This window comes from Protopterus annectens, chromosome 7.part0 (assembly GCF_019279795.1).
Source record: "Protopterus annectens isolate FY-2018-M chromosome 7.part0, PAN1.0, whole genome shotgun sequence".
NCBI lineage: Eukaryota > Metazoa > Chordata > Ceratodontiformes > Protopteridae > Protopterus > Protopterus annectens.
The window spans coordinates 90,195,637-90,217,551 of NC_056739.1; the positions used below are offsets into that span (position 1 = coordinate 90,195,637).

Below are 21,915 nucleotides of genomic sequence, written 5' to 3' on the forward strand. Positions count from 1 at the left end.
TGGTTGTGAGAAGTGCCTAATCAGAACAAACACTCTTCGTGCCAGTCTTTATGGGAAATCTGTCTCCCTCACTGGTATTTCCCTTTTCTGGATGACATAAAATCCATCAGCCAGATTACAAGGCAAACATAAGATAAATAAAATCAAAAACCCCACAGGGGCACTTATCTGAAAGCAGTAGGGCCAAAAGACAAATGGGCATTCAGACCGGCAGCCAAGAAGTTCCGAGGATGGTACATCTGGAAGCCACACTTATTCCCTACGCCATGCACAGGGAGCATATGTGTGACATATGGCATACCTTTAGCAATCAAAAAGCTTTGGTATATTGGGAGGGCATCAGGCTGCCCTTGGCAGGGAATTCCTATTGTAAAGAATGCTGCAGCAGTGATATGGAAGGACATCGTCATCTACTCCTTTGCTCTGAAGCACAGTCCCATCCAAAATTACATCCAGAAAGTTAACTCAGACTTCAGTAAAGTCAAAAACTTCAGCCTACAGGCCGGGTCAGACACTAAGAAGTCTAACTCTTACAATCAGAACAGACCAATATACTCTGCACACCCTTAAAAGAGCAATAAAACTTGCTACCTCCCCTGACATCCAAAAGCAGGCTGTTGTAGTTCCAATCCACAAGGAAGGCCCTTCCATATACTCCAGTAATCACAGACCAATCAACCTCACTGGCATACTGTCTGATAACACCTAGTTTAGAAATACGCTGGAAACTCCTTTTCCTTGACCTAACCAACCACAACTTTTTCAAAGGTAGATCTTACGAGTTCAAATGTCTACACTTCTTCAAAACTGCAATCATGTCCAAGGATTAAAGTTTATTTGTTTATGCAGATTGCCTTGATCTGCCAAGGTGTTCAACACTAACGCTATACCCCCGTGGTGGAATCGTATACAAATTCAGGGATCAAAAGGTAAATGAAGCCATAATAATTTTAGTCTACAAATGGCTACATTGTCATACATAACTGATGAGGACAGGAGGACACCTATCCTTACAATACTCTTTACCTCAGACATCAAAAACAGACTCCACTGTCTTGCTCACTGTGCATGCAGACGACAGCAAACTTAAGACAAGTGTAATTAACCCCAGTCATCAACTCCCTTCAAATGGCAGTTAACTGCACACAGATGGGGTAGTAGTAGTAGTATTAGTAGGGTGTAATTTTTCAATATTTATTTATTTATTTATTTTACATTTGTTGACTGGGCTAGTCTAGCTGGATACATGTCCATTTTCAATAGAGGCCCAGGGAGTTAAGCTCCAAAAATAGTAAAAATTTACAAAATACAATACTTAAAATATGACTATATAAAGACAATATTCTAACATTTGGCAACCCCCACCCCCACTAGGTTAGTACACCAGTAAGAGGCAACTCCTCTAAGGTCTTCTAATATTTTGTCAGCTCTGAGTCCTTTAAGAAGATGACCTTTGATTTGATAACCATACAACTGCTACTACATGTAAAGCATATGAAATTGCCCAGCTGGTCCTTAGTGAAGTTAAGAGCCAGCAAGGTCAGCAACTGTCCCCTGAACACAGTTCTCGTCACACTGATTATAGAATACTGCACCCTCTGAAACTTAACTCATATGCAATCTAATGTTTCTGGAGAAAGTACCGTTCCTCATAAAACAGAACTTAAGGGTATCAATGCTTGTCCTACAGGTAAAGACAACAGCATTTCTTTCTTGTCTACACCTGCCATACAGGACATTAAAGGATCCCCTACTATTTGAACCCCTTTGCTTAGAATACCCTCTGGTAAGTAAAGTACAACATGACAATGTCTCAGTAAAAACTCGTCCTCAGACTCTCACATGAACAGAATTGCCATCTCTCACAAATTATACTCAGCCTATGAAGGAAGTAGTTGAAGGCATGGGGGCATGTAAGTTCTGACATGGCTTCTGGGGCACCAAACTCCACAATGACTAAAAGGCCTTCAGTTTGTTCACCAAACCTGTGAAACTCTGAATATTCTGCAAGAAGAAGTTTTTAACTGTAAATACTGAAAATAAAGTTGTTTCGCGATAAGCATTTAAATTGTTTAAACATTTTTTCCATCAATGTTTAGATGTTTTTACACTGTTCTGACTGACCACACACACATGGTAAAGCACACAGGTAGTCTCTCTTCAGGGCCGAATCAAAACAGGGTCTCGTTTATCAAGCTAAGTAAATGTGTCAATACCAGATTGTTATTCTCTGATCAAGTAGTTATCTGTAACTTAAAATTGATATTACAGATGGTACAAAATGATCACATGAAAACAGGCATTCACAACAGAAATCTTACCATCAAAGTTTACTACAGCCTGGATGACCAGCACGGTCTGTCACTTGACACACAGCTGCCATTAACTCCCTTAAAAAAGGCACTTCACATATTATTATATGTGACAACAAACTTCTCAGGCAGGAAGTCTTCTGCTTTACCTCATCCTTTCTTTAACTTGGTTTGCTTGAAGCAGCTGCACACTGCTTTTTTTTTTTCCCAACCATAGTATTACCTAAAACATTTCCTATCTAGACTGAAAAAAGAACAAGAATTTTGTCCATATTAGGACTCTCCCTTCCAGTCAGTGTCTGGGGGGGGGGGACTAGCTCTTCAACAACTTTGTGCTAACCAGTAGATTAAATTTTGTTATGCAAACACCTGCTGACCAAGAAAGATCTGAAAACTTTGTTATGTAACTGCCATAACACCAGGGAAGCAAACAGTACAAAAAAATCACAAGGTTTTACAGTTGTAGCAGTTTCTTCAACAATTATAGAGTGGTTTTATAATATATAGAAAAGTCAAAGATAAAATTTATGTGTGAAGTACTGTGCACTCTATTTAGAAAGGCAATCTTACCTGTGAGGTGTAGGGGACACAATCTCTGAAGTCTTGGCACTTGGCTGTCGCACCCCCTTTGCGCTACTTTCTGGTGTAGAAACAGGCTTCAGGGGGCTACATTCAGAATCTGAAGCTACAGCTTTAGCTTTTGCCTTTTCCTTTTCTCTGTCAGTCTGATTCACTGGCGCCAGGGTAGGTCGCCCGATGGCAGTTTTTGAAGGTTCTTTCAGTCTGGAAAGGGCAATACCAGTTTGCTTGCTGCTGAGGAGAGCAGGATCAATGCTGCTGCTGACTGGTCTACTAATGCTTCTTCCCCCAGTTACACTCATGGAGCTGGATTTGGCAGGTCGAGGAAGGCTACGATACTGGATGTTTGTCCTTGCTCCTGGTGAGAGGAAACCTGCCTCACCACTGTTTGAAACATCAAGACTGGTCTTCCGTGAGTTAACTGGCTTCACTGGGATTGCAGAAGTCTTCTGAATTTTACCTACAGTGGCAGAACCACTAGTTACAGTAGCTCCACTTGCTGTCATCACAGTTGCAGTCCCAGTGGCTGGAGGGGGCTTCTTATAACCAAATGAGCCAGCATTATTTGGTCGGGCAATGCCTGAAGGGGGTTTCTTGGCATCTGCAATCTTGTCCTTACTAGCATCTGAAGATGACCTCTGAAGCTGTACTCCCTTAACATTTAGCTTGCTTTTCTCCAGTTTTATTTCTCCTTTGGCTAAAATTAAAAGGGAAAATGGCAGATAAATACTTTGAAGTTGGTGTTAAAACGATAAAAATGATGCAACAATTTATATCTAGGACATCAATGGACCACTCATCCCAACATGTTGCTGCTACAAATCTCATTGGGTATTAGAATCTTAACTTTAAGTGACTGCCTATATTGTGCACTCTGGTATAAAAAAAGTACCGTCCATGCCTACAGATTTTCTGCAAAGTAAAGAATAACAAACGGTACAACAAAGTGTGCAGAGTTCCAAAGCTCTCCTGTAGAATTAAATTATGGCAATAAAAGCATTATCTGTTGTACAGAATGCAGATCTGAACAAGAAACCCTGGTGACTGAGCTAAAGATTAGTTTTAAAATAAAAGAGCTGCACTGAGCTAAAAAAGATGCAGTGCCACATCACAAGGGTAGTGAGAATGATCAAAAGCCGTAATGTAAACCTAAAAACAGGTCAAAACAAGCATTTGTTAATGCTGAACACTTACCTGCATAAGCAGCAGAGACTACAGATGTGCAAGCAACAGTATGAAATAGCAAAACCCACTGAAGAAGTACCAATGACAACTACAAGCAAAAAGCTTTGCCATAAAATGTGTGTGTGCAATGGGCACTTGGAAAGAGGCAAATCAGGATATCTGCCAGCATGGGTAAGTGAAGACAAATTACATGCCAAAAAGTACAGTTTTGTACCTACCATAAATGTAGATGTTCGAGGATTCCATTGCTGCAGTCCTGACTATTGGGTATAGTCCGCGTCCCAGTCGGCCCGAATACCAGAGAGTAAGGCTGGCGGTCATGGCGCCTTAGACTGACGACAGTACGTCAGGGTACTAATGCGCATGACCGACGCCATTTCCTCAGTCTTTTCTTGCCCCAGATGTCAGAAGACCCAAAAAGACAAGTCCCAAAAAACCTGCACCAAAAAACATGTACAATATATACAACAATATATACAAAAATATAAGCATGTAAACTCACCTACACAACCACCCCTAAACACAGAGGGGAAGGAGGGAGGGTTGCAGCAATGGAATCCTCGAACATCTACATTTATGGTAGGTACAAAACTGTACTATGTTCTTCGCCTTCCATTGCTGCAGTCCTGACTATTGGGTAGAATCCCAAAGCAGAGGAAAGGGAGGCTGGCAAATTATAAGGAAGTAGGAGCTGATAACATGCCTTGCAAAACAGCAGTGGCAAAACCAGCCCTAGACTTAGAGTAGATAGGAAGATGATAATGCTTAGAGAAAGTATGCACTGAACTCCAAGTAGCTGCCTCCAAAATATCCTTAGTTGCCACCCCCCTTAGGAATGCTGTTGAAGTGGCAGTAGCCCTAGTGGAATGAGGCCTAATCCCAGCTGGAATCTCCTTGCCATGATGGGAATAACAAAATGCAATGCAAAAGCCAATCCACCGGCAAATAGTTTGTTTTGACACAGGCTTGCCCTGTGAACTCAAGGCAAAAGAAACAAACAACTGCTGAGACTGCCTAAAATCCTTAGTCCTGCTTAAATAATATCTCAATTGCCTGTGTACATCTAAAGTGTGCAAAATCTTTTCCCCTTTATTTTGGGGATCTGCATAAAAGTAGGCAAATGAATAGTTTGGCTTAAAGCCACACTAGAAACCACCTTAGGCATAAAGGAAGGATTAGTACGTAATGATACCCTATCCTTATGGAAAATCAAGAAAGGGCTCTACTGCCATAAGGGCCTGCAACTCAGACACCCTTCTTGCAGAAGTAATGGCCAACAGAAAAGCAGTCTTCCATGACAAGTATTTCAACTCAGCAGTAGCCGCAGGCTCAAAAGGTTGTAGAGTAAGTTTTTCCAACACAAAATTGAGATCCCAAGCAGGAGTAGGAGCTCTGGGGTCTTATATTCTTTGCCCCTCTAAGAAACTGCTTGAACAAAGGATGCGAAAACAAAGGTGGGTCACAATCATAATGAGCTGAAATTGCTGCAGCATGAATCTTAATGGAAGAGAAGGACAAACCTTTGTCCAATAACTCAGTAAGATATTGAAGAGCCACACTCAAATTAGGCTCAGAAATCTCCAAATTCTTTGCTGTACTCCAAAATAAAAATCTCTTCCATTTGTCTGCGTACACCTTCCTTGTACTAGGTCTTCTAGCTTCCATAATCACATTTAAAACTTGCTGAGGAAGTTGAGACCTGCTGTGCTTCAAGAGAGAATATGCCAGGCTGTTAGATGAAGAGAGTGAAGCTTGACATTGAGCAGATGACCATCCTTCTGAGATAACAGATGAGGAATCAGAGGTAAAGGCCATGGAGGCTTCCTTACCAGACTCCGTAGTAGTGGATACCAGTGTTGCGAGGCCAATCTGGAGCTATCAAAATCATCCTTGGCCTGTCTTGTCTGACCTTTAATAATACCTTTGGAAGAAGAGGCAGAGGTGGAAAGGCATAGACATGAAGGTTTTTCCAACTGAAAGACAGAGCATCCACTTTCCAAGCTGTGTGATGAAACCCCTTTGTGCAATACTTTGGCAGCTGGTGGTTTAGTGGAGAAGCGAACAGATCTATGTCTGGAGTTCCCCATGACACTGTCAATTTCTGAAATACATGAAGATCCAGTTTCCACTGTGGGGATCCATGATTTGTCTGCTTAACACATCTGCTAAGGAGTTCTGTGCTCCTGGCAGAAACCTTGCCTGAAGAGTTAGTTGCAGGCTTAACGCAGTCTCCCATAAAATCATTGCTTGCCTGCATAGAGGATAAGAATGTGTTCCCTTGCTTGTTGATGTACCACATGACAGTTGTGTTGTCTGTTAGAATCAACACCTGCCCTGGAAGAAGTAACTCCTTGAAAGCCATCAATGCAAACTGGACTGCTAACATCTCCTTCATGTTGATATGTAGATGCTGTAGTCTGGCAGGCCACTTGTCTTGTATCCACTTTCCATTTAGATGAGCTCCCAAGCAGTGTCCGAGGCATCTGTCGTTAAAATCTGACTCTGGCCGGGTCACAGAGAGTCCCTTGTTTAGGTGACATTCCTGAGCCCACCACAAGAATTCCTTTTGAAGGCAAGGTATTATTTGAATGACAGTGTCCAAATCCTGGCAGTGCTGTGTCCATACATTTTGAGATACCATTGCAGCTTCCTCATATGCAGTTTGGCATTGGGAAGCACCAGAATACAAGATGCCATGAACCCTAATGCTTGAAGGACTGTCCTTGCAGTCAGCACGGACTGATGGGATAGTTGATGGAAGTAAAGTGACAGACTCTTTTGTTTGTCCGGGGTTAAAAAGGCCATCTGGGCTGCTGTATTCAGTCTCACACCCAGAAAGCACATGTCTTGAGAGGGTACTAGACTGGACTTTATTTCGTTCACAGAATACCCCAGGCATCTTAGCACTGCTATGACATATTCCAGGTGCTGTAGAAGGTCTTCCTTTTCTTGAGCCAGAATCAGGCAGTCGTCCAAGTAAGGATAGATTTGAATGCCTTGAAGCCTGAAGTAAGCTATCACTGGAGCCAGAACCTTTGTGAATACTCTGTAGATAAGCCAAAGGGCAATGCAGAGAACTGATAATGAAAATCTCCAGTTCATACTTTCTGCAACCTAGCCTTATAGGCACATGAAGGTAAGCCTCCTTGAGATCTAAAGTTACCATCCAGTGATCTTTGCCCAGCAGAGGTAACAGTTGTTGTAACGTCAACATCTTGAACTTGGGAATGTCCAGATAAGTGTTGAGGATAGATAAATCCAAAATTGGTCTCCACGTGTTCCCCTTCTTTGGTACTAGGAACAGGCGAGAATAAAATCCAAGCCCCTTTCTGATACAGGGACTGGCTGAATGGCCCCTATCTGGAGTAACTGAGAAACTTGCTTGTGAGCCTCTTTTCTTTGTGGAGGAGGAACATCTGGCATCCCTTTGAAAGGGGGCATTGTGTGGAAATAAAATCTGTAACCGTGATGAATGATATCCAGCACCCATCTGTCTTGAGTGATTAAATCCCAATTTTCTTTGAAAAGAGACAGTCTTCCTCCCAAAGGAGCTGCCAGACGAGAATCCACTGGCAGCTGAAAAGGCAGGTCATTGGGTAAGGACTGCTGCCCTCACCAGAAGTCTGAGCAGGTGAACTCTGATCTAGGCCTAAACGAACCTTGAGCCCTGCCCCTACCACGTCTAGACCTACCCCTAGACTGGGAACCATAAGCAGGATATGTCCACCCCTTAGCAGGCCAATTTCTACTCAACTTGGAGGCTGCACCTGCAAAATCTTTAACAGTCTGCATAGACTTAGCTTTGTCCTCCATTTTCTTTAAAACTGCTTCCACAGGCGGTCCAAACAACACATCAGACTGTAAAGGAGCATCCAAAATCCTGGTCTTAACATGCTCAGCTAAATTCTGATCCTTCAACCAGGCATGTCTGCGAAGAACAGAACTAGTAGCAGCCACCCTCGAGGAGGCCTGAACAGCATCAAAACCACACTGCAAAGAATGCTTACCCACTAGTTCAGACACATGAACCAAATCTAGCAATTCTTTACACTCAATACCTTCCGCCAAAGCATCCACCTTAGATTTCAATTGTGAAAGGAGATAATTCTGATATTTTAGCATATGAAACTGACAATTCAACGCCCTCATGGCTAGAGTGGAAGAAGTATATACTTTCTTACCCCACCTATCCAAAGCCCGTGCCTCTTTATCAGAGGGTACAGGATTTTTAACCACAGAAGCTTTAACACCTTTAGGCCCCTGAGAAACAGTTTCTGGGTCCACCCTAGGACTCTTAAACAAATACTTATGAGCTTCCTATAATACCTATCAGGCTTAACAGGAGCAGGAGGCAAGGAGTCAGGGTTCAGGGAAGCCTCTGCAAAACATCCTCCACCACATTCAACACAGGAGGAATAGCTAAGGGCCTATGCTGGGGTAAAACAAGAATTCCCTAAGCCTTTTCCTGAATCAGAGTAATCCTGGCCTTCCCATTTAAAGTGCTCCCTCATGGAGTGAAGAGTCTCTGAAAATGAAAAATCCTCAGGAGGAGAAGCTGTAGGAGTGGAATCATCCACATCAGAATCAGAATAAGTAGGAACTCTTGTAAGTCTTCCACAGAAGACTCTGAAGCCTGTGAACACTGTTCAAAGTATCAAACTCCTGTTCCACCCTAGGCCTCTTATCAGGCGGGGCATAGAACCTCTAATCAGAGTAATCAAATCTTCTGCCATTTTAAGCATATGTTTCTTAGGCACAGAGCCGAAATGCTAGGAGAAGCCCCCACAGAAGCTGAACTTGGCCTACCTCTAAAAGAAGCTTTGGCAACAGAAGGAGAGGCCCTAACTACCTTGGGAAGAGAGGGAAGAACAGTTACCTGAGAAGCCCCTCAGCCTGGCCTACCTCCTGAGAGGGCACATCCTGTAACAGTAAAGTATCTGCCTGAGACTCCATAGAGACTCCTGGCAAAACCTCTGGCTCCCTGAGCCTTCTAAAGAACCGGCGTCCGGGACTGCGGTTCCTCACCCCTAGGCTTCACTGTTTTGTCCTTGCGCATGGCATCCGGCGCATATTATAATTGCAACGCTTCCCAAACACTAACCTAGCACAATCTAGCCTCCTCTTAATAGTGCGCTTGTTAAATCTAGCACAAGAGCGGCAACCAACAACGCCGTGCTCAGGCCCTAAACAAGGTATACACAATGTATGATAATCCCTATGCGTATCTGCTTCCCACAAGAAATACAGTTATTCACTTTTCTGACATCCGGTTAAATACTGAGGCAAGAAAACCAAAATGTTCCCAACGGGTTACTTAGCCAACTCTGTTTCGGTCTGAAACTAAAATCTCAGAACGCCAACCTGCACGCAAAATTGCTTCTGCATCGGACCATAAAAGACTGAGGAAATGACGCCGGTCATGCGCATTAGTACCCTGACTGACCGACGCCAGCCTTATACTCTGGTATATAGTCAGGACTGCAGCAATGGAAGACGAAGAACATCACTACTAAGATACAGCTGCAGTGCTGAGGGGGGGTTTCAACAGTAGAAAGTGCACTATTAAAACTAAATACATACTTAAATCAATGTCTGATTTGAAAAATTATTTTTGTATACTTTTTTCTTACCCTTGTATTAATCTGTCACTAGCTCTCCTTGTTTGGCCCCATAGCCCATTTTTCCTTTGTTAACATACATGCCTTACCCCCACAATTCTAGCAATCCTCTCTTGGTCCCATTGTCCATTTTTCCTTTGTTAAGAGACATGACTTACCTCAACAGTACCTGTGAAGCAGGTCCATCAGCTCTACTGAGAGTTTGTCATCATAGTGCCAATTCAGTATGTGATCCCAGGGTCATGGTGACAGCGGAAGGGCAAGGAGACTGCAATCCAGGCAGCTGCCAAAGGGTATATATTGTTACATGTCTCATGTATTCAAATGAGACACTGAGGCTGGGTTTACGTTCAAGCCGTTTATTATACACACACACATCACGGGCCGTATCTTGTACCTGTACATCGTACTTCATATGCTTACTGTCTGTCTGGTTACTTCTAACACACACACATATGTGCATCTCCATTCAAGCTTACATTCACGCTGACTGACGACACAAAATGGCACTGATCTCGCACATGCTCAGTAACTTATATGCACATGCTGTCTAGCTACAGGGGCTGACTAGGTTCAATATACACACTTATCTACATACATCATGGCCCTAGCCCCTACATCCTCGTGGCGTCTGTCAGGAAAAGTATCAATATCAGCTCCAAACATATTCACTCCCAAGCCTGTTCAGTCCTGCTACATCATACACTGCTTGGCATGCACTCTCACATATGGTCCTATAGCTGCTGGCATTTTCCTGCTAGCGACACCCATCCTCCAATAGGTGTCTGACTGTCTCCCTCTTTCCTAGATAGACAAACCAGTATTGTCCAGTCATTCCCAGCCTCCTTGGCCAGCTCCTCCACCTGTGCCTAGGTCACTAAATGATCAAAGGCCATCATACCCACAGTTATGGCTTTAGCCCTCTGTACCACACAGCTCTGATTCAAAACTGTCCACGTTTTGCTTTACAACAATCATTCCTAAGCTGTTTCATTATAAACAAAAACTCTTCTTGGCATGCAAAAAATGTTTTCTGACCATGAATAACACCTGCAACAGTCATGGCACATAGTGAAAACAGGGAAATATTGGTGGTCAGAAGTGAAGATATAAAATATCACCAAACTCAACAGTCTGCTTCACCAAATAAAACATCTGACCTCAAAACTTTAAGTAATTTTACAATGGAGCATGAGAAATGCAAACTGAACAATTTGAAGTCTTTAAAGATAGTGATTCAGTAAAATAAAAATAAAATCTCATTTTGTGGGTAAAAATTATTTTTGACTTGTGTCTGAGAAATCCCTGTATATTTGCTTCTAAAACTTTCAAAAGAGATGGTACATGGCAATCATAGTAATTGCAGAGTGAGATGACATTGCATTTATAGCAGCAAAGTACAGTATTCAAACCCTGACTGTTTTCAACATCTTCAATGTCAGACTTCAAAACAGCAGTTTTTACAATGCTACCTTATAAATACAGACTATAAAAATATCCACGTTTGACAAGTTTGACTTTAATGTTACCTCCCAAATACAAACCCATTCCAACATATGACCAAAAAATGACTTTTGAAAAGCCAGGGAAAACTCTCCTTCTAAGCACAGTTACACATTTTGATAGGACCCTGAAAAATGAAAGGCCTCATTCATGATCATGAAACCTGAAAAATGGATTACAGTGTACTTGTTGCATCAGGAGGCTTGCACATGTGTGATCACGACAGCTGGGGAAAAACTGTTTATAATTTATTTTACACATGTTTAAATAAGATTCTATCAAAAAAGGTTCTAGGCTGGTACTAAGTATGACTTCTGTAAATACAGCATTATACCCGAAAGCAAAGAATGAGAGCTAATTTCCTAGACATGAGAAGCCGATGACATTATATGGAGCTACTCCGTGAAACTGGGAGATACCAGGCATCTGTTCCCTTAAAATAAAATCACATCCACTGACAGGAACTTACTCCTAGTTATCAGACTGTGTGCTCATGTTTGCCCCTTTTGGGAGGGTGGTGTGTTTTGGTAGGAAAGACCAAGTTGGGAGTAAATATAACAACCTGAGAACATGGCCACATTTTTTTCCACTAGAATTTACTGCACTGGTCTTAGGTGACGTTTGCACGTATTTAAGTTGAGAGTAAAGCTGCATACAACACGACACTGACAGATTGTGTACAAAGCAGTGCAAATAATGCCATTTGGATACAAGACATCTTGGGTGCTTCTGAAGGAGGACTTCTGACCAAGCAAAAGATGGTCAGATACAGCACACCTAGCGATAGTCTGGCTGTCATATTGACCAGTGCTTGGTAAAATACTAGCATTGCAACTATAAATTATGGTTATACACCCCTCAGAGTAGCTGATGCACATTCTGCATACCTGTGCGATCATAGTCACTATCCCCAGTCTTTTAAAGGGTTCCAAACACTTGGCAATAAACTTGTCTTTACCTAATGAATGGGTGCCCTTAATACTCTTTTTAAAATGTTACCTTCACACTACAGCCAGCCATCTCTGTCATACTGTTTTACACAATACAGTAACTGAGTCACTTGACATCCAGATCATGACATGCTCCAAGAGTTTTTCCTAGTACAATTCGGGACTTGATCTTTTCAATAGCTTGCTGTAGCAATAGATAGATGGCCAGCCTTTGTTCAAAGTAGTTGACAGCTGTCCATGGCAATAGTTAAAATACAATCTCTCTTTATTAAGGTTATGGATAACTTTCAGATACATGACACTGCCTGATCTTCCTTAAACTTCTGAAAAAAAGATACTGCTATAAACATGGGACAGATACGTCTGAAAAAATATACTGCTATAAACATGGGATGGGTATTGGATATTTAGGAATGTACGTGTCCTTGGTGTCTTCTTCATTGCAAGAGTGGTTTTATTGTTGGTGCTTTTCCACATCACGTCAACTGCATCTACAGCTTCATTAACAAAAAAAAACTTGAGAATGATCCGCAAAATCTTGTCAAACATGCCCACCAATTCCTGCAGATGCTACCTAGGGAACTCTGTCTATTTTAAAGGAAGGTAAACAGGAATAAATCAGTAGACAAGGAATAGTTATTACTTTCTTGAATTATTGCTTATGGCACAGGCAAACAGAAATTTATATAAAAGGTAAACTACATTAACATGTTCACAAACATTATATATCACAGGGTAAAACATCTCCTGAAGCACAGAAACTCAAGTGGGCTTACCAGGATGACTGCGGGTTGATCAACAGCTTAACTTCAGCTCTCCCCGTATGAAAAAATAAACTGAAAGACAAGGGCCAGGAACTCTGTCACTATTAGTAAACTCATTTACTTGCTGGTAAGCACACCGCCTGCTGGATGCCAGCAAAGAAGAAAGTACAGATCCTGAAAGTAAATCAGCTAGAAAAGGTGAAGAGAAAACTGATGGGAAAGAATCTCTCAGCTCCTCAGAAAAATACAGCTCAAGTTCCAGCTTTGGTACAAGAGATGGTTTCCAGTAATCTAGAGGAAACAATGTCAAACATGTCCATACCTGATTAAAATAAATGAAACACCAAAGGAGTAGATCATCTCAAATAACAGAGCTTAAAAAATAACCATACAAAGATTGAATCCCAGCTGACGAGCTCAATCTAGCCAGACAGGGTTCCAAGTCAGTTTAAGAGAATAAACCCCAGTCCTCAATTTACAATCGCATACTTTCCTATTTCAAACGTATTTCAAAAGTCTTCCTTTGGTTTTCAAACGGTTATTTTTGAAGAACATCCAACATAGGTAGGTGAGTGTTGTGGCAAAAATCTATCTTCATTTTATTTCAGCTGTCTTGTAACAACTACTTCACAGACAGTTAGGGTATTTATACTTTGTACAGCATCAGCATATTAGGAATAAGTAAATATGGATATAAAAACTCTATTTTCATTGGCTGACAGAGTCACATTAATTTATGCAGCTATGGATACAAACTTTCTATTCTTATTGGTTAACAGTGTTACATTCATTTTGTATAGAGATCGACCTATGGGAGGAGACTGGTCACGTTATAACAGCGCATTCACAAATAAGCTTCATCAGACCTACCTATTAATCAAATGTGCAGGTAAACTAACACTCAGTTAAAAAGTTACGACCAAACTTATATTAACATTAACCCATGGATGTTATCCAGGCTAGAATAACAGGACCGGACTATTTGGTGCCAGAATCTTAAACATCTTAAAAAATTATTAAACAGGTGTCGTGCCTTCTCATGCCCTTTAATGCTTTGTCTAGTAGATGACCAGGGGATGTTTGGCAGAGGCCACTTGAATAACCATATCTTAATTCGGATAATGCTAGAGCTACTGACCCAGGTCTCAGTCCTAGGACCCCTCCTGTTTGGCATATACTTCTCAGAGGTACAGGCAAGCACAGGAGGATTATGGCTGACCAAGTTCACAGATGACTGCAAACTAGGGGCGATAAATGACTCTCCGGCTGACGCAGACATCCTCCAAAAGGGTCTCACTGAGCAGATACCTGGTGTCAAAACCATGGCCTCAAGCTAAATGCCAAAAGTGCATAGTCATCCCCTTTGGAAAAACAAAGTACCCACAAACTACCACATAGGTGATAGCCCCCTAAATACGGATGATGTAATAAGGGATCTGGGGATTCAAGTAGATAGTAACCTCTCCTTTGATAATCACATTGCCAAAGTGGTTAGAAAATCCTTCTTTGTGGCCCACCTAATCACAAAAGGGTTTGCATCCAGATCGAAAGAGGTCATTGGGCCCCTCTACGCATCACTCATCAGACTCATCATAGAGTACAATGCCCCATTTGGGATGTACCTTACAAGACACCTGTAACAACTGGAAAGGCCACAGAAGTTCCTCACCATGAGGATCACTGGCCTCAGGCAGATGCCCTATGCAGCTTGACTGAAGAAACTCCAGCTGTACTCGGTTGCATACCGCCTACTCAGAGGTGATCTCTGCCTGACATGCAAGGCCATGTCCATCCCAGAATTGATGGACATGCTCCACCTAAAGAAAACCATATCCCCTCGAGCCACACGCTCCAGGGATCTAAACCTCACCACAACAATAAATAGGACGTGCTGGAGGGATAGATTCCTGTCCCAGGGACTTCCCATGCTCTGGAACAAGATTCCTATCTACATTAGGCAGAGCTCTTAGCTAACCCTCTTCAAGAGAAACCTTGACGAGCGAATGGGAAACAGAAGGTTTACCCCAGGGATCACTTCAATGGCTCTGCTGGACAGAGGCACAGTGAGCTAATCTAAGGGGGTGGCAAAAGCCAACACATTCCGGCTAGGCTTATAAATGCCTTCGGGCAGATAGCCTAGTACCTACCTATGAACCTAATAGTCTCCAGAAACTTATGTAAATGGGGAAAAAACCCAGGGGAGTAAATGCAAGATATACCAAGAGTGGAACAAGCAGAAAATTAACATTTAGACAGTGAGCATAATTAGCAGCAGTGATTAGAGGAAACATTTGCATTAGGAATGTAATCACTTTTAGTAGTAAGCACAATGATGAGTTTTCTTAGGTTCAATATACTGCTGATGGAGATTATGGTGTTGAGTCCTGGTGGTTTGCCAGCATTAAGCCAGATCTGCCATTCCAGCTCCCTTTTCTCCAGAATGTCACTGGTGAAGCCTCGTAGTGTTCCCTTTTCAACCATATCTATGATATGAAACCTGAAGGAGTTATGCCCACTCTTTTTCCTTGCCGTGGCTTGCCAATGCGCTGTTGCAGTTGCGGTATTTTATGTCATGTAGGTGCTGAACAATCTTTGACATGCTCTGCAGTAGCTCTTGCATTACCTGAACTGAGATATGGTTATTCATGTGACTTCTGCCGAACATCCTCTGGTCATCTACTGGACAAAGCATTAAAGGGCATGAAAAGACATGACACCTGTTTAATAATTTTTTAAGATGTTTAAGATTCTGGCACCAAATAGTCCAGTCCTGTTATTCAACCCTGGATAACGTTCCCTGGGTTAATGTTAATATATGTATGGTTGTAACTTTTCAAATGAGTGCTAATTTACCTGCACATTTGACTAATAGGTAGGTCTGATGAAGCTTCCTTGTGAAAGCGCTGGTTATGTCAAGGCCAATATCCTCCCATAGGTCCATCTCTATATAAAATTAATGTAACACTGTTAACCAATGAGAGCAGAGAGTTTGTATCGGTATCTGCATAAATGAATGCAACTCTGTCAGCCAATGAAAATAGAGTTTTTATGTGTGTATTTGGGCTCCCTTCATATGAACGAAAGTTCATATGAATGAAACCTGGAAGATCGGGACCAGATGTTCGACACTGTAGAACATCGAAACCCCAGAAGTGAGAAATTTAAAATCCCAACATTACGGGACTGTGTTTAGCACTTCTGGTGTTTCGATACCCGTAAGTATGTATGTGTAAGTGTCTGTTTGAGGGGTAGTGGTGTGTGTAAGTGTGTGTTGTGAGTTTGGTGTGTGTTTGTTTGGGAATGTTATGTGTGGCTGTGAGTGTGCCTGGTGTGTCTGTTTGTGCGATGTCGGAGTTATGAGTGCGAAATTTAATTTCAGACATTACGGGACTGTGATCTAGCGGTGCTGGTATTATGATGCAGGTAAGTATGAATGTGTAAGTGTGTGTTTGAGGGGTAGTGGTGTGTAAGTGTGTGCTGTGAGTGTGGTGTGTATTTGTTTGGAAATGTAATGTGTGGGTGTGAGTGTGCCTTGTGTGTCTGTGCTATCTCGGAGTTTGAATAATAAAGAAGGGGGGTGTGGGAGGCACAGCCCCCCACATGTGGGGTGCAGTGGGGCTTGCCCCTTGCCTATACGGTTTGTAGTATTGTGTGTTAGGTACTTTGGGGTTGTTGTGTGTGTATTTGTGTCTTTGTGATGTTTGTGTTGGTGTTTCATGGTTTTGGGTTTCGTTGTTGTGGGGTTTCATTGATGTGGTCTCATTGTTTTGGGTTTCGGTGAAGTGGGCTGTCATTGTAATGAAGTAGATCCGTGTATTTACATATTCCTAATGTGCTGATGCTGTACAAAGTAGAAATACCTCGACTGTCTGTGGAGTAGTTACAAGACAATTGAAATAAAACGAAAAGAGATTTTAGCCACAGTGCTCACCTACCTATGTCAGACGTTCTTCAAAAATAAAGCTTTTGAAAACCAAAAAAAAGATTTTAGTGGTTTTATTCTACTTTTGAAATAGGAAAATATGAGATCGTAGATCAAGGACTGGGTTTATTCTCTTAAATTGACTTGGAAGCCTGTCCAGCAAGATTGAGTTCGTCAGTTGGAATTCAATCTTTGTATGGTTATTTTTTTAAGTTAGTATCGCCTTTGTGATTCAAGCTCAGAGAGGCCTTGGGGTATTAGTCTCTCACCTTGAGAATCCGCATTGCTTATTTTCTGATTGATTAACGAGTTAGAAGGAGCCTCACGTAGCCTCACTTTCTGCATGAGGTACCTACAGGAAAATTTCTGAGACAGCCCATGTACACATCTACCCTTCAGCACCAGCAAGATGATGGACCTACTGAGAGGAATCCCCGCACAACCTACACTCAAATTCGAAATGAACCAGAACCAAGAACAGGTCAACGGAGATGATGGCAACGGTACCCTGGAGGAACTGGAGAACCAAATCATCGCATTAAAACACCTGCAATGGGAGGGAGTATTCCTTGCCACATGGCTAAAGTAGAATATTGTACCTAAAAGTCTTAGGATACAAAAAAGGCTTTACATCAAAAATAAGGATGACACGATCCTAGCAGAATGGGACAATGCTCTGAATACAGCAGGCCTCAAACTGGTGGAAATCCTGCTTGACCATAACAAGAGACAAATGCTCAGCGCTAGCGACCACATCAACAAACTGGACAACAAACTACTGACTATTGCAGTTTTCGAGAGCAAGGTTAAACCAATGGTTGAAAGGATCCAACACCTGGACCATGTTCTAAGATCCAAGAAACATATAAAACTAAACAGGGATATTCTAGCCCAGAACACAGTGAGGACTTCACCTACAGCTATTAATAAACTAACTCAAGGAAGGACCAATAGAGCTTCAGAAACAGGATGGGCAGATGGGAACTATGAGGCAATCCAGATTCCCCCAGCTCCCAGTACGGACAATAACAGCAAGGAACAGATTTTTCAGCAGGGCCCACAAACTCCATGTCTGGACCTGACGAACACAAAGAGAACACCTGGAAGCCGGAACAATTACAGCCAAAAAGAAATTACCCCAGCAAACAGACACACAAGAGAAGCATACCATTTCTCTTGAACAAGGCCAGCGAGGTGCTCTGCCTCACATATACCGGGATTTTATTCCACAGCATAGGGAGTCTTTGGGTGATGAATCTATCCCTCCAGCACGTCCTATTAATAGCCGTGTCGAGGTTTAAGTCTCCCGCCCTTGTGGCTCTGACGGATCTAGATTTTTTGAGGTGAAGCATATTCATCAAATCTGGGTTTGACATGGCCTTGTATGTTAGGCAAAGGTCACCTATGACACCACCCCCTCTTTCAGCCTATCACCAGTGGCCACCACAACTATCAAAAAACTCCTCCTAAAACTAAAGCCAACCACACTAGCAGCTGATAACATACCTGCTGCATACCTAAAAATGGCTAGTGACTCCCTATCATATCCTGTATCCATCCTTATCAACCGCTCCATACTAGAATCCTACATACCCAAACTCTGGAAAGTATCTTACATCATTCCTCTCCATAAAGGAGGTAATTCTTATGAATTCTCCCACTACCGACCTATTGCCATCCTTTGCCCCTTATCCAAAATTCTTGAGAAATGCATCCACTTGCAAGTGATGACATTTCTTAACACACACAATCTACTATCTCCCACACAACACGGATTCCGTCCACATCACAGCACTACCACAGCCCTTCTATCCTTCACTAATTATATAAACCTTCACAGGAATGATAACAAATATGTATCAGCCATTTTCCTAGACCTCTCAAAAGCATTTGATATGGTCTCCCACTCCATCCTACTAGACTCACTAACATCATTATCCTTCACCTCCTCTACTATAGCCTGGTTCAGAAGCTACTTGTCTGACAGGCAACAATCAGTCCAGTGGAAAAGAACTCCACCACCATAGGAGTCCCACAGGACTGTATACTGGGCCCGCTATTGTTCTCTATTTTCACAAATAACCTCAAATGCTCTACACACCATGCCACACTCGTACAATATGCGGATGATTCAACCCTGATCTGCTCCGCCTCATCTCCCACCACCCTACATACACTCACTCAAGATACCTTTATCTTAGTAGAAAAATGGATATCGGGAATCCAACTAATTCTAAATCCAAAAAAACTGCTACTATTTACTCCTAATAGATAAAAAAAAAACCCTCTCCTTTACCATAACATCTAAGGACGGCACCACCATCTCTCATTCTAACCACATCAAATGTCTGGGCATTGAAATAGACAATAATCTCCACTTTGATGTTTACATCTCACATACCATAAAACTAGTACACAAAAAACTAGGCTCCCTATACAGGTATAAGTCCTTTCTCTCACAAAAAGCAAGATTCACTCTTTCACAAAGCCACCTCCTCTCAACTCTATTATATACAGCACCAATCTTTACCTAAATCAGACAATGTGACCTAGACAAACTAGAATCATGCTACAATAAAATAGCCAAGTTTGCTACTAACTCAACCTATAGAACCCATCACTGTGCTGCACTAAAAGAAATAAAATGGCTTGAGCTACCACAGCTACTTAACTATCACCAGCTGGGCACAGCCTACAATATTCTCAAATATCCTGAAAAAAAACCCTCATTATCAAACCTACTTACTATCTACACTGCAAACCGGTACCTAAGATCCAGTGAAAAATCTCTCCTCTCCATCACCAAGGCTAACAATAATGTAGGGAAAGTGCTCTACTCCCACACCTCTGCCAGAAATTGGAACTCTCTTCCCCTATCCGTGTCCACTGCCCCCTCCACATCCATATTCAAAAACTCCCTCAAATCGCACCTTCTTAGTACCTGGTTATGCCCTTGTATCACATAACCCTACCTATACTACTATTAACTCCCCAAATTCCTCTCTGATCACATGCCGGAGCTCTGATCCCCTGTAGGGTTGGTCATCTGAAAGGGTACTTTTAACTGTAGAATCTTACTTGATATATTTTCTTTTCTTACCAATGTATAACTGACATTGTCTTTTTATCCATGCTCTATATCTTCTTTTACCTGGAGTGTCTTTATTAATTTCTTGTTATATTACTATGCTCAGCATACATGATGTAACCTGTTTTGTGTATTATGTTGGATGTATTGTATTTGTTAACTTGATGTTGGAGCTTTTCTCCCCGGGCCTCTGCTGAAAATGGACCTGGTCCAGTCAGAATTTCCCGGTTAACAAATGTAAAATAAATAAAATAAGTGAAGAATGTCTAATAAGTCAAAGTTATTGGATTTCCTGACCATTAAACATCCAAGGATTCCCAACTTTTTTGGCATTCCCAAGTCTCATAACAATATACAGGACCCCCATACTGCCCAGTCATAGCAAGTGGGGGTAGTATCAGCCATATCCATCTACCTGGATGTACAGATCAAGCCATTAGCAGAGAAGAAACCCTCCATTGTGCTTGACACAAGCGACTTGCTGAGGAAGATCAGGAATCTAAAAGTCAGCAAAAATGCCACCTTAGTGACCATCAATGTAGAGGCCCTCTACACTGTGCTCCCCCACAAATACTGCATTGAAGCTGTGGTGGAAGCGATCAACACAACAGGCTTGAACCACAGATACAAGGCTGAGTCCATCTGCAGACTATGCAAAATCATCCTGAGTAACAACTTTTTCTGCTTTGATAGGAATTACTTCAGACAGAAAAAAGGTATCGCAATGGGGGCAGCGATGGCACTGAGCCTGGCCAACATGGTCTTAGGTAAATGGGAAAAAGACCACGCATATAATTCCCCCTATTTTAAGGAGATGGCAAGCAACTATCATTTTATCAACATTTTTATCATCTGGGAGAGCTCAGAGGAGAGGTTAAAGGAATTTTTTGATCACATAGGGAATTCCATGAGCCTTTTAAAATTCACCAACAGCTATAACAGGGAAAAACACCACGTTTTCAGACCTCACGATTTCCAAGGAGTGCAACTCCGATCTTCTCACCAACAACCTATACCAAAAACCCACAAGGGTGAATCTTCTCCTCCACCAGGCTAGCATGCACCCCTTTCAGACCAAAAGGAAAATACAGTTGTGTACACTTACCATAAATGCAGATGTTCGAGTGTATTCACTGTTGCAGTCATCCCACTTGGGTTATCCTGCCAGGGGTAGCCCTCAGTCAGCCCGAATACCAGAGGCTTAGTATTTCTGCGTCAGTTGCTGTCGCTCCAGGACTGATGTCAGGTTGTCAGTGGTATAAAATCAGGCAGCCGATGCCATTACATCAGCTTTTCTTGCCCCAACTGTCATGAGCCCCCAAATAGGGAGGTAGGTTATGGTGGAAGAACACCACCAGTAGAAAGTAAATACCAAAAATTCCCTGTAAGGAGTGAGGAAGAGAGAGAGTGAGAGAGACAAGGGGGATGGAGGGTGGGAAACCAGGACTGCAACAGTGAATACACTGGAACATCTACATTTATGGTAAGTGTACACAACTGTACTATGTTCTTCATGTTTCACTGTTGCAGTCATCACACTTAGGTTGATTCCCAAAGCTGAAGAAAAGGGTGGAGGCAGTCAAGAAGACTGGGGGCTGGCTAAGATGCCCTGCAAGACTGCAGTTACAAAGCCTGCCCTGGATTTGGAGAAGACAGGCAAGTGGTAATGCTTGGTAAAGCAGCCTCCTCCAGGATGTCCCTGGTGGGGACCCCTCTGAGAAAAGCTGCAGAGGTGGAGGTTGCCCTGGTGGAATGCGTCCTGACCCCCTTAGGGGGTGGTTTCCTCTGGTGTTTGTAGCAGAAATGGATGCAGTGTGCTATCCATTTGGAGATTGATTGTTTAGCTATGGCCTTGCCCTCTGTCTGTCCCTGCTGCAAAGCTGACTAGCAATTGGTCAGTTTTTCTAAAAGATTTAGTCCTATCCAGATAGAATCTGAGCTGTCTGAGCACATCTAGAGAATGCAGAATTCTTTCCCCCTTGTTTTGTGGGTTA

At 42.3% G+C, this 21,915-nt stretch overlaps 1 protein-coding gene across 3 annotated transcripts in view; it reads right to left on the minus strand.

Moving 5' to 3' along the window:
• Positions 1-21,915, minus strand: part of NAV1 (neuron navigator 1) — a 2,383,470-nt gene that overhangs the window by 790,676 nt on the left and 1,570,879 nt on the right. For all 3 annotated transcript variants that reach the window (XM_044076515.1, XM_044076516.1, XM_044076517.1), the window contains one exon: positions 2,883-3,588. In XM_044076515.1, the coding sequence (XP_043932450.1) occupies positions 2,883-3,588 (706 nt within the window). The remainder of the gene's footprint in view (positions 1-2,882; positions 3,589-21,915) is intronic.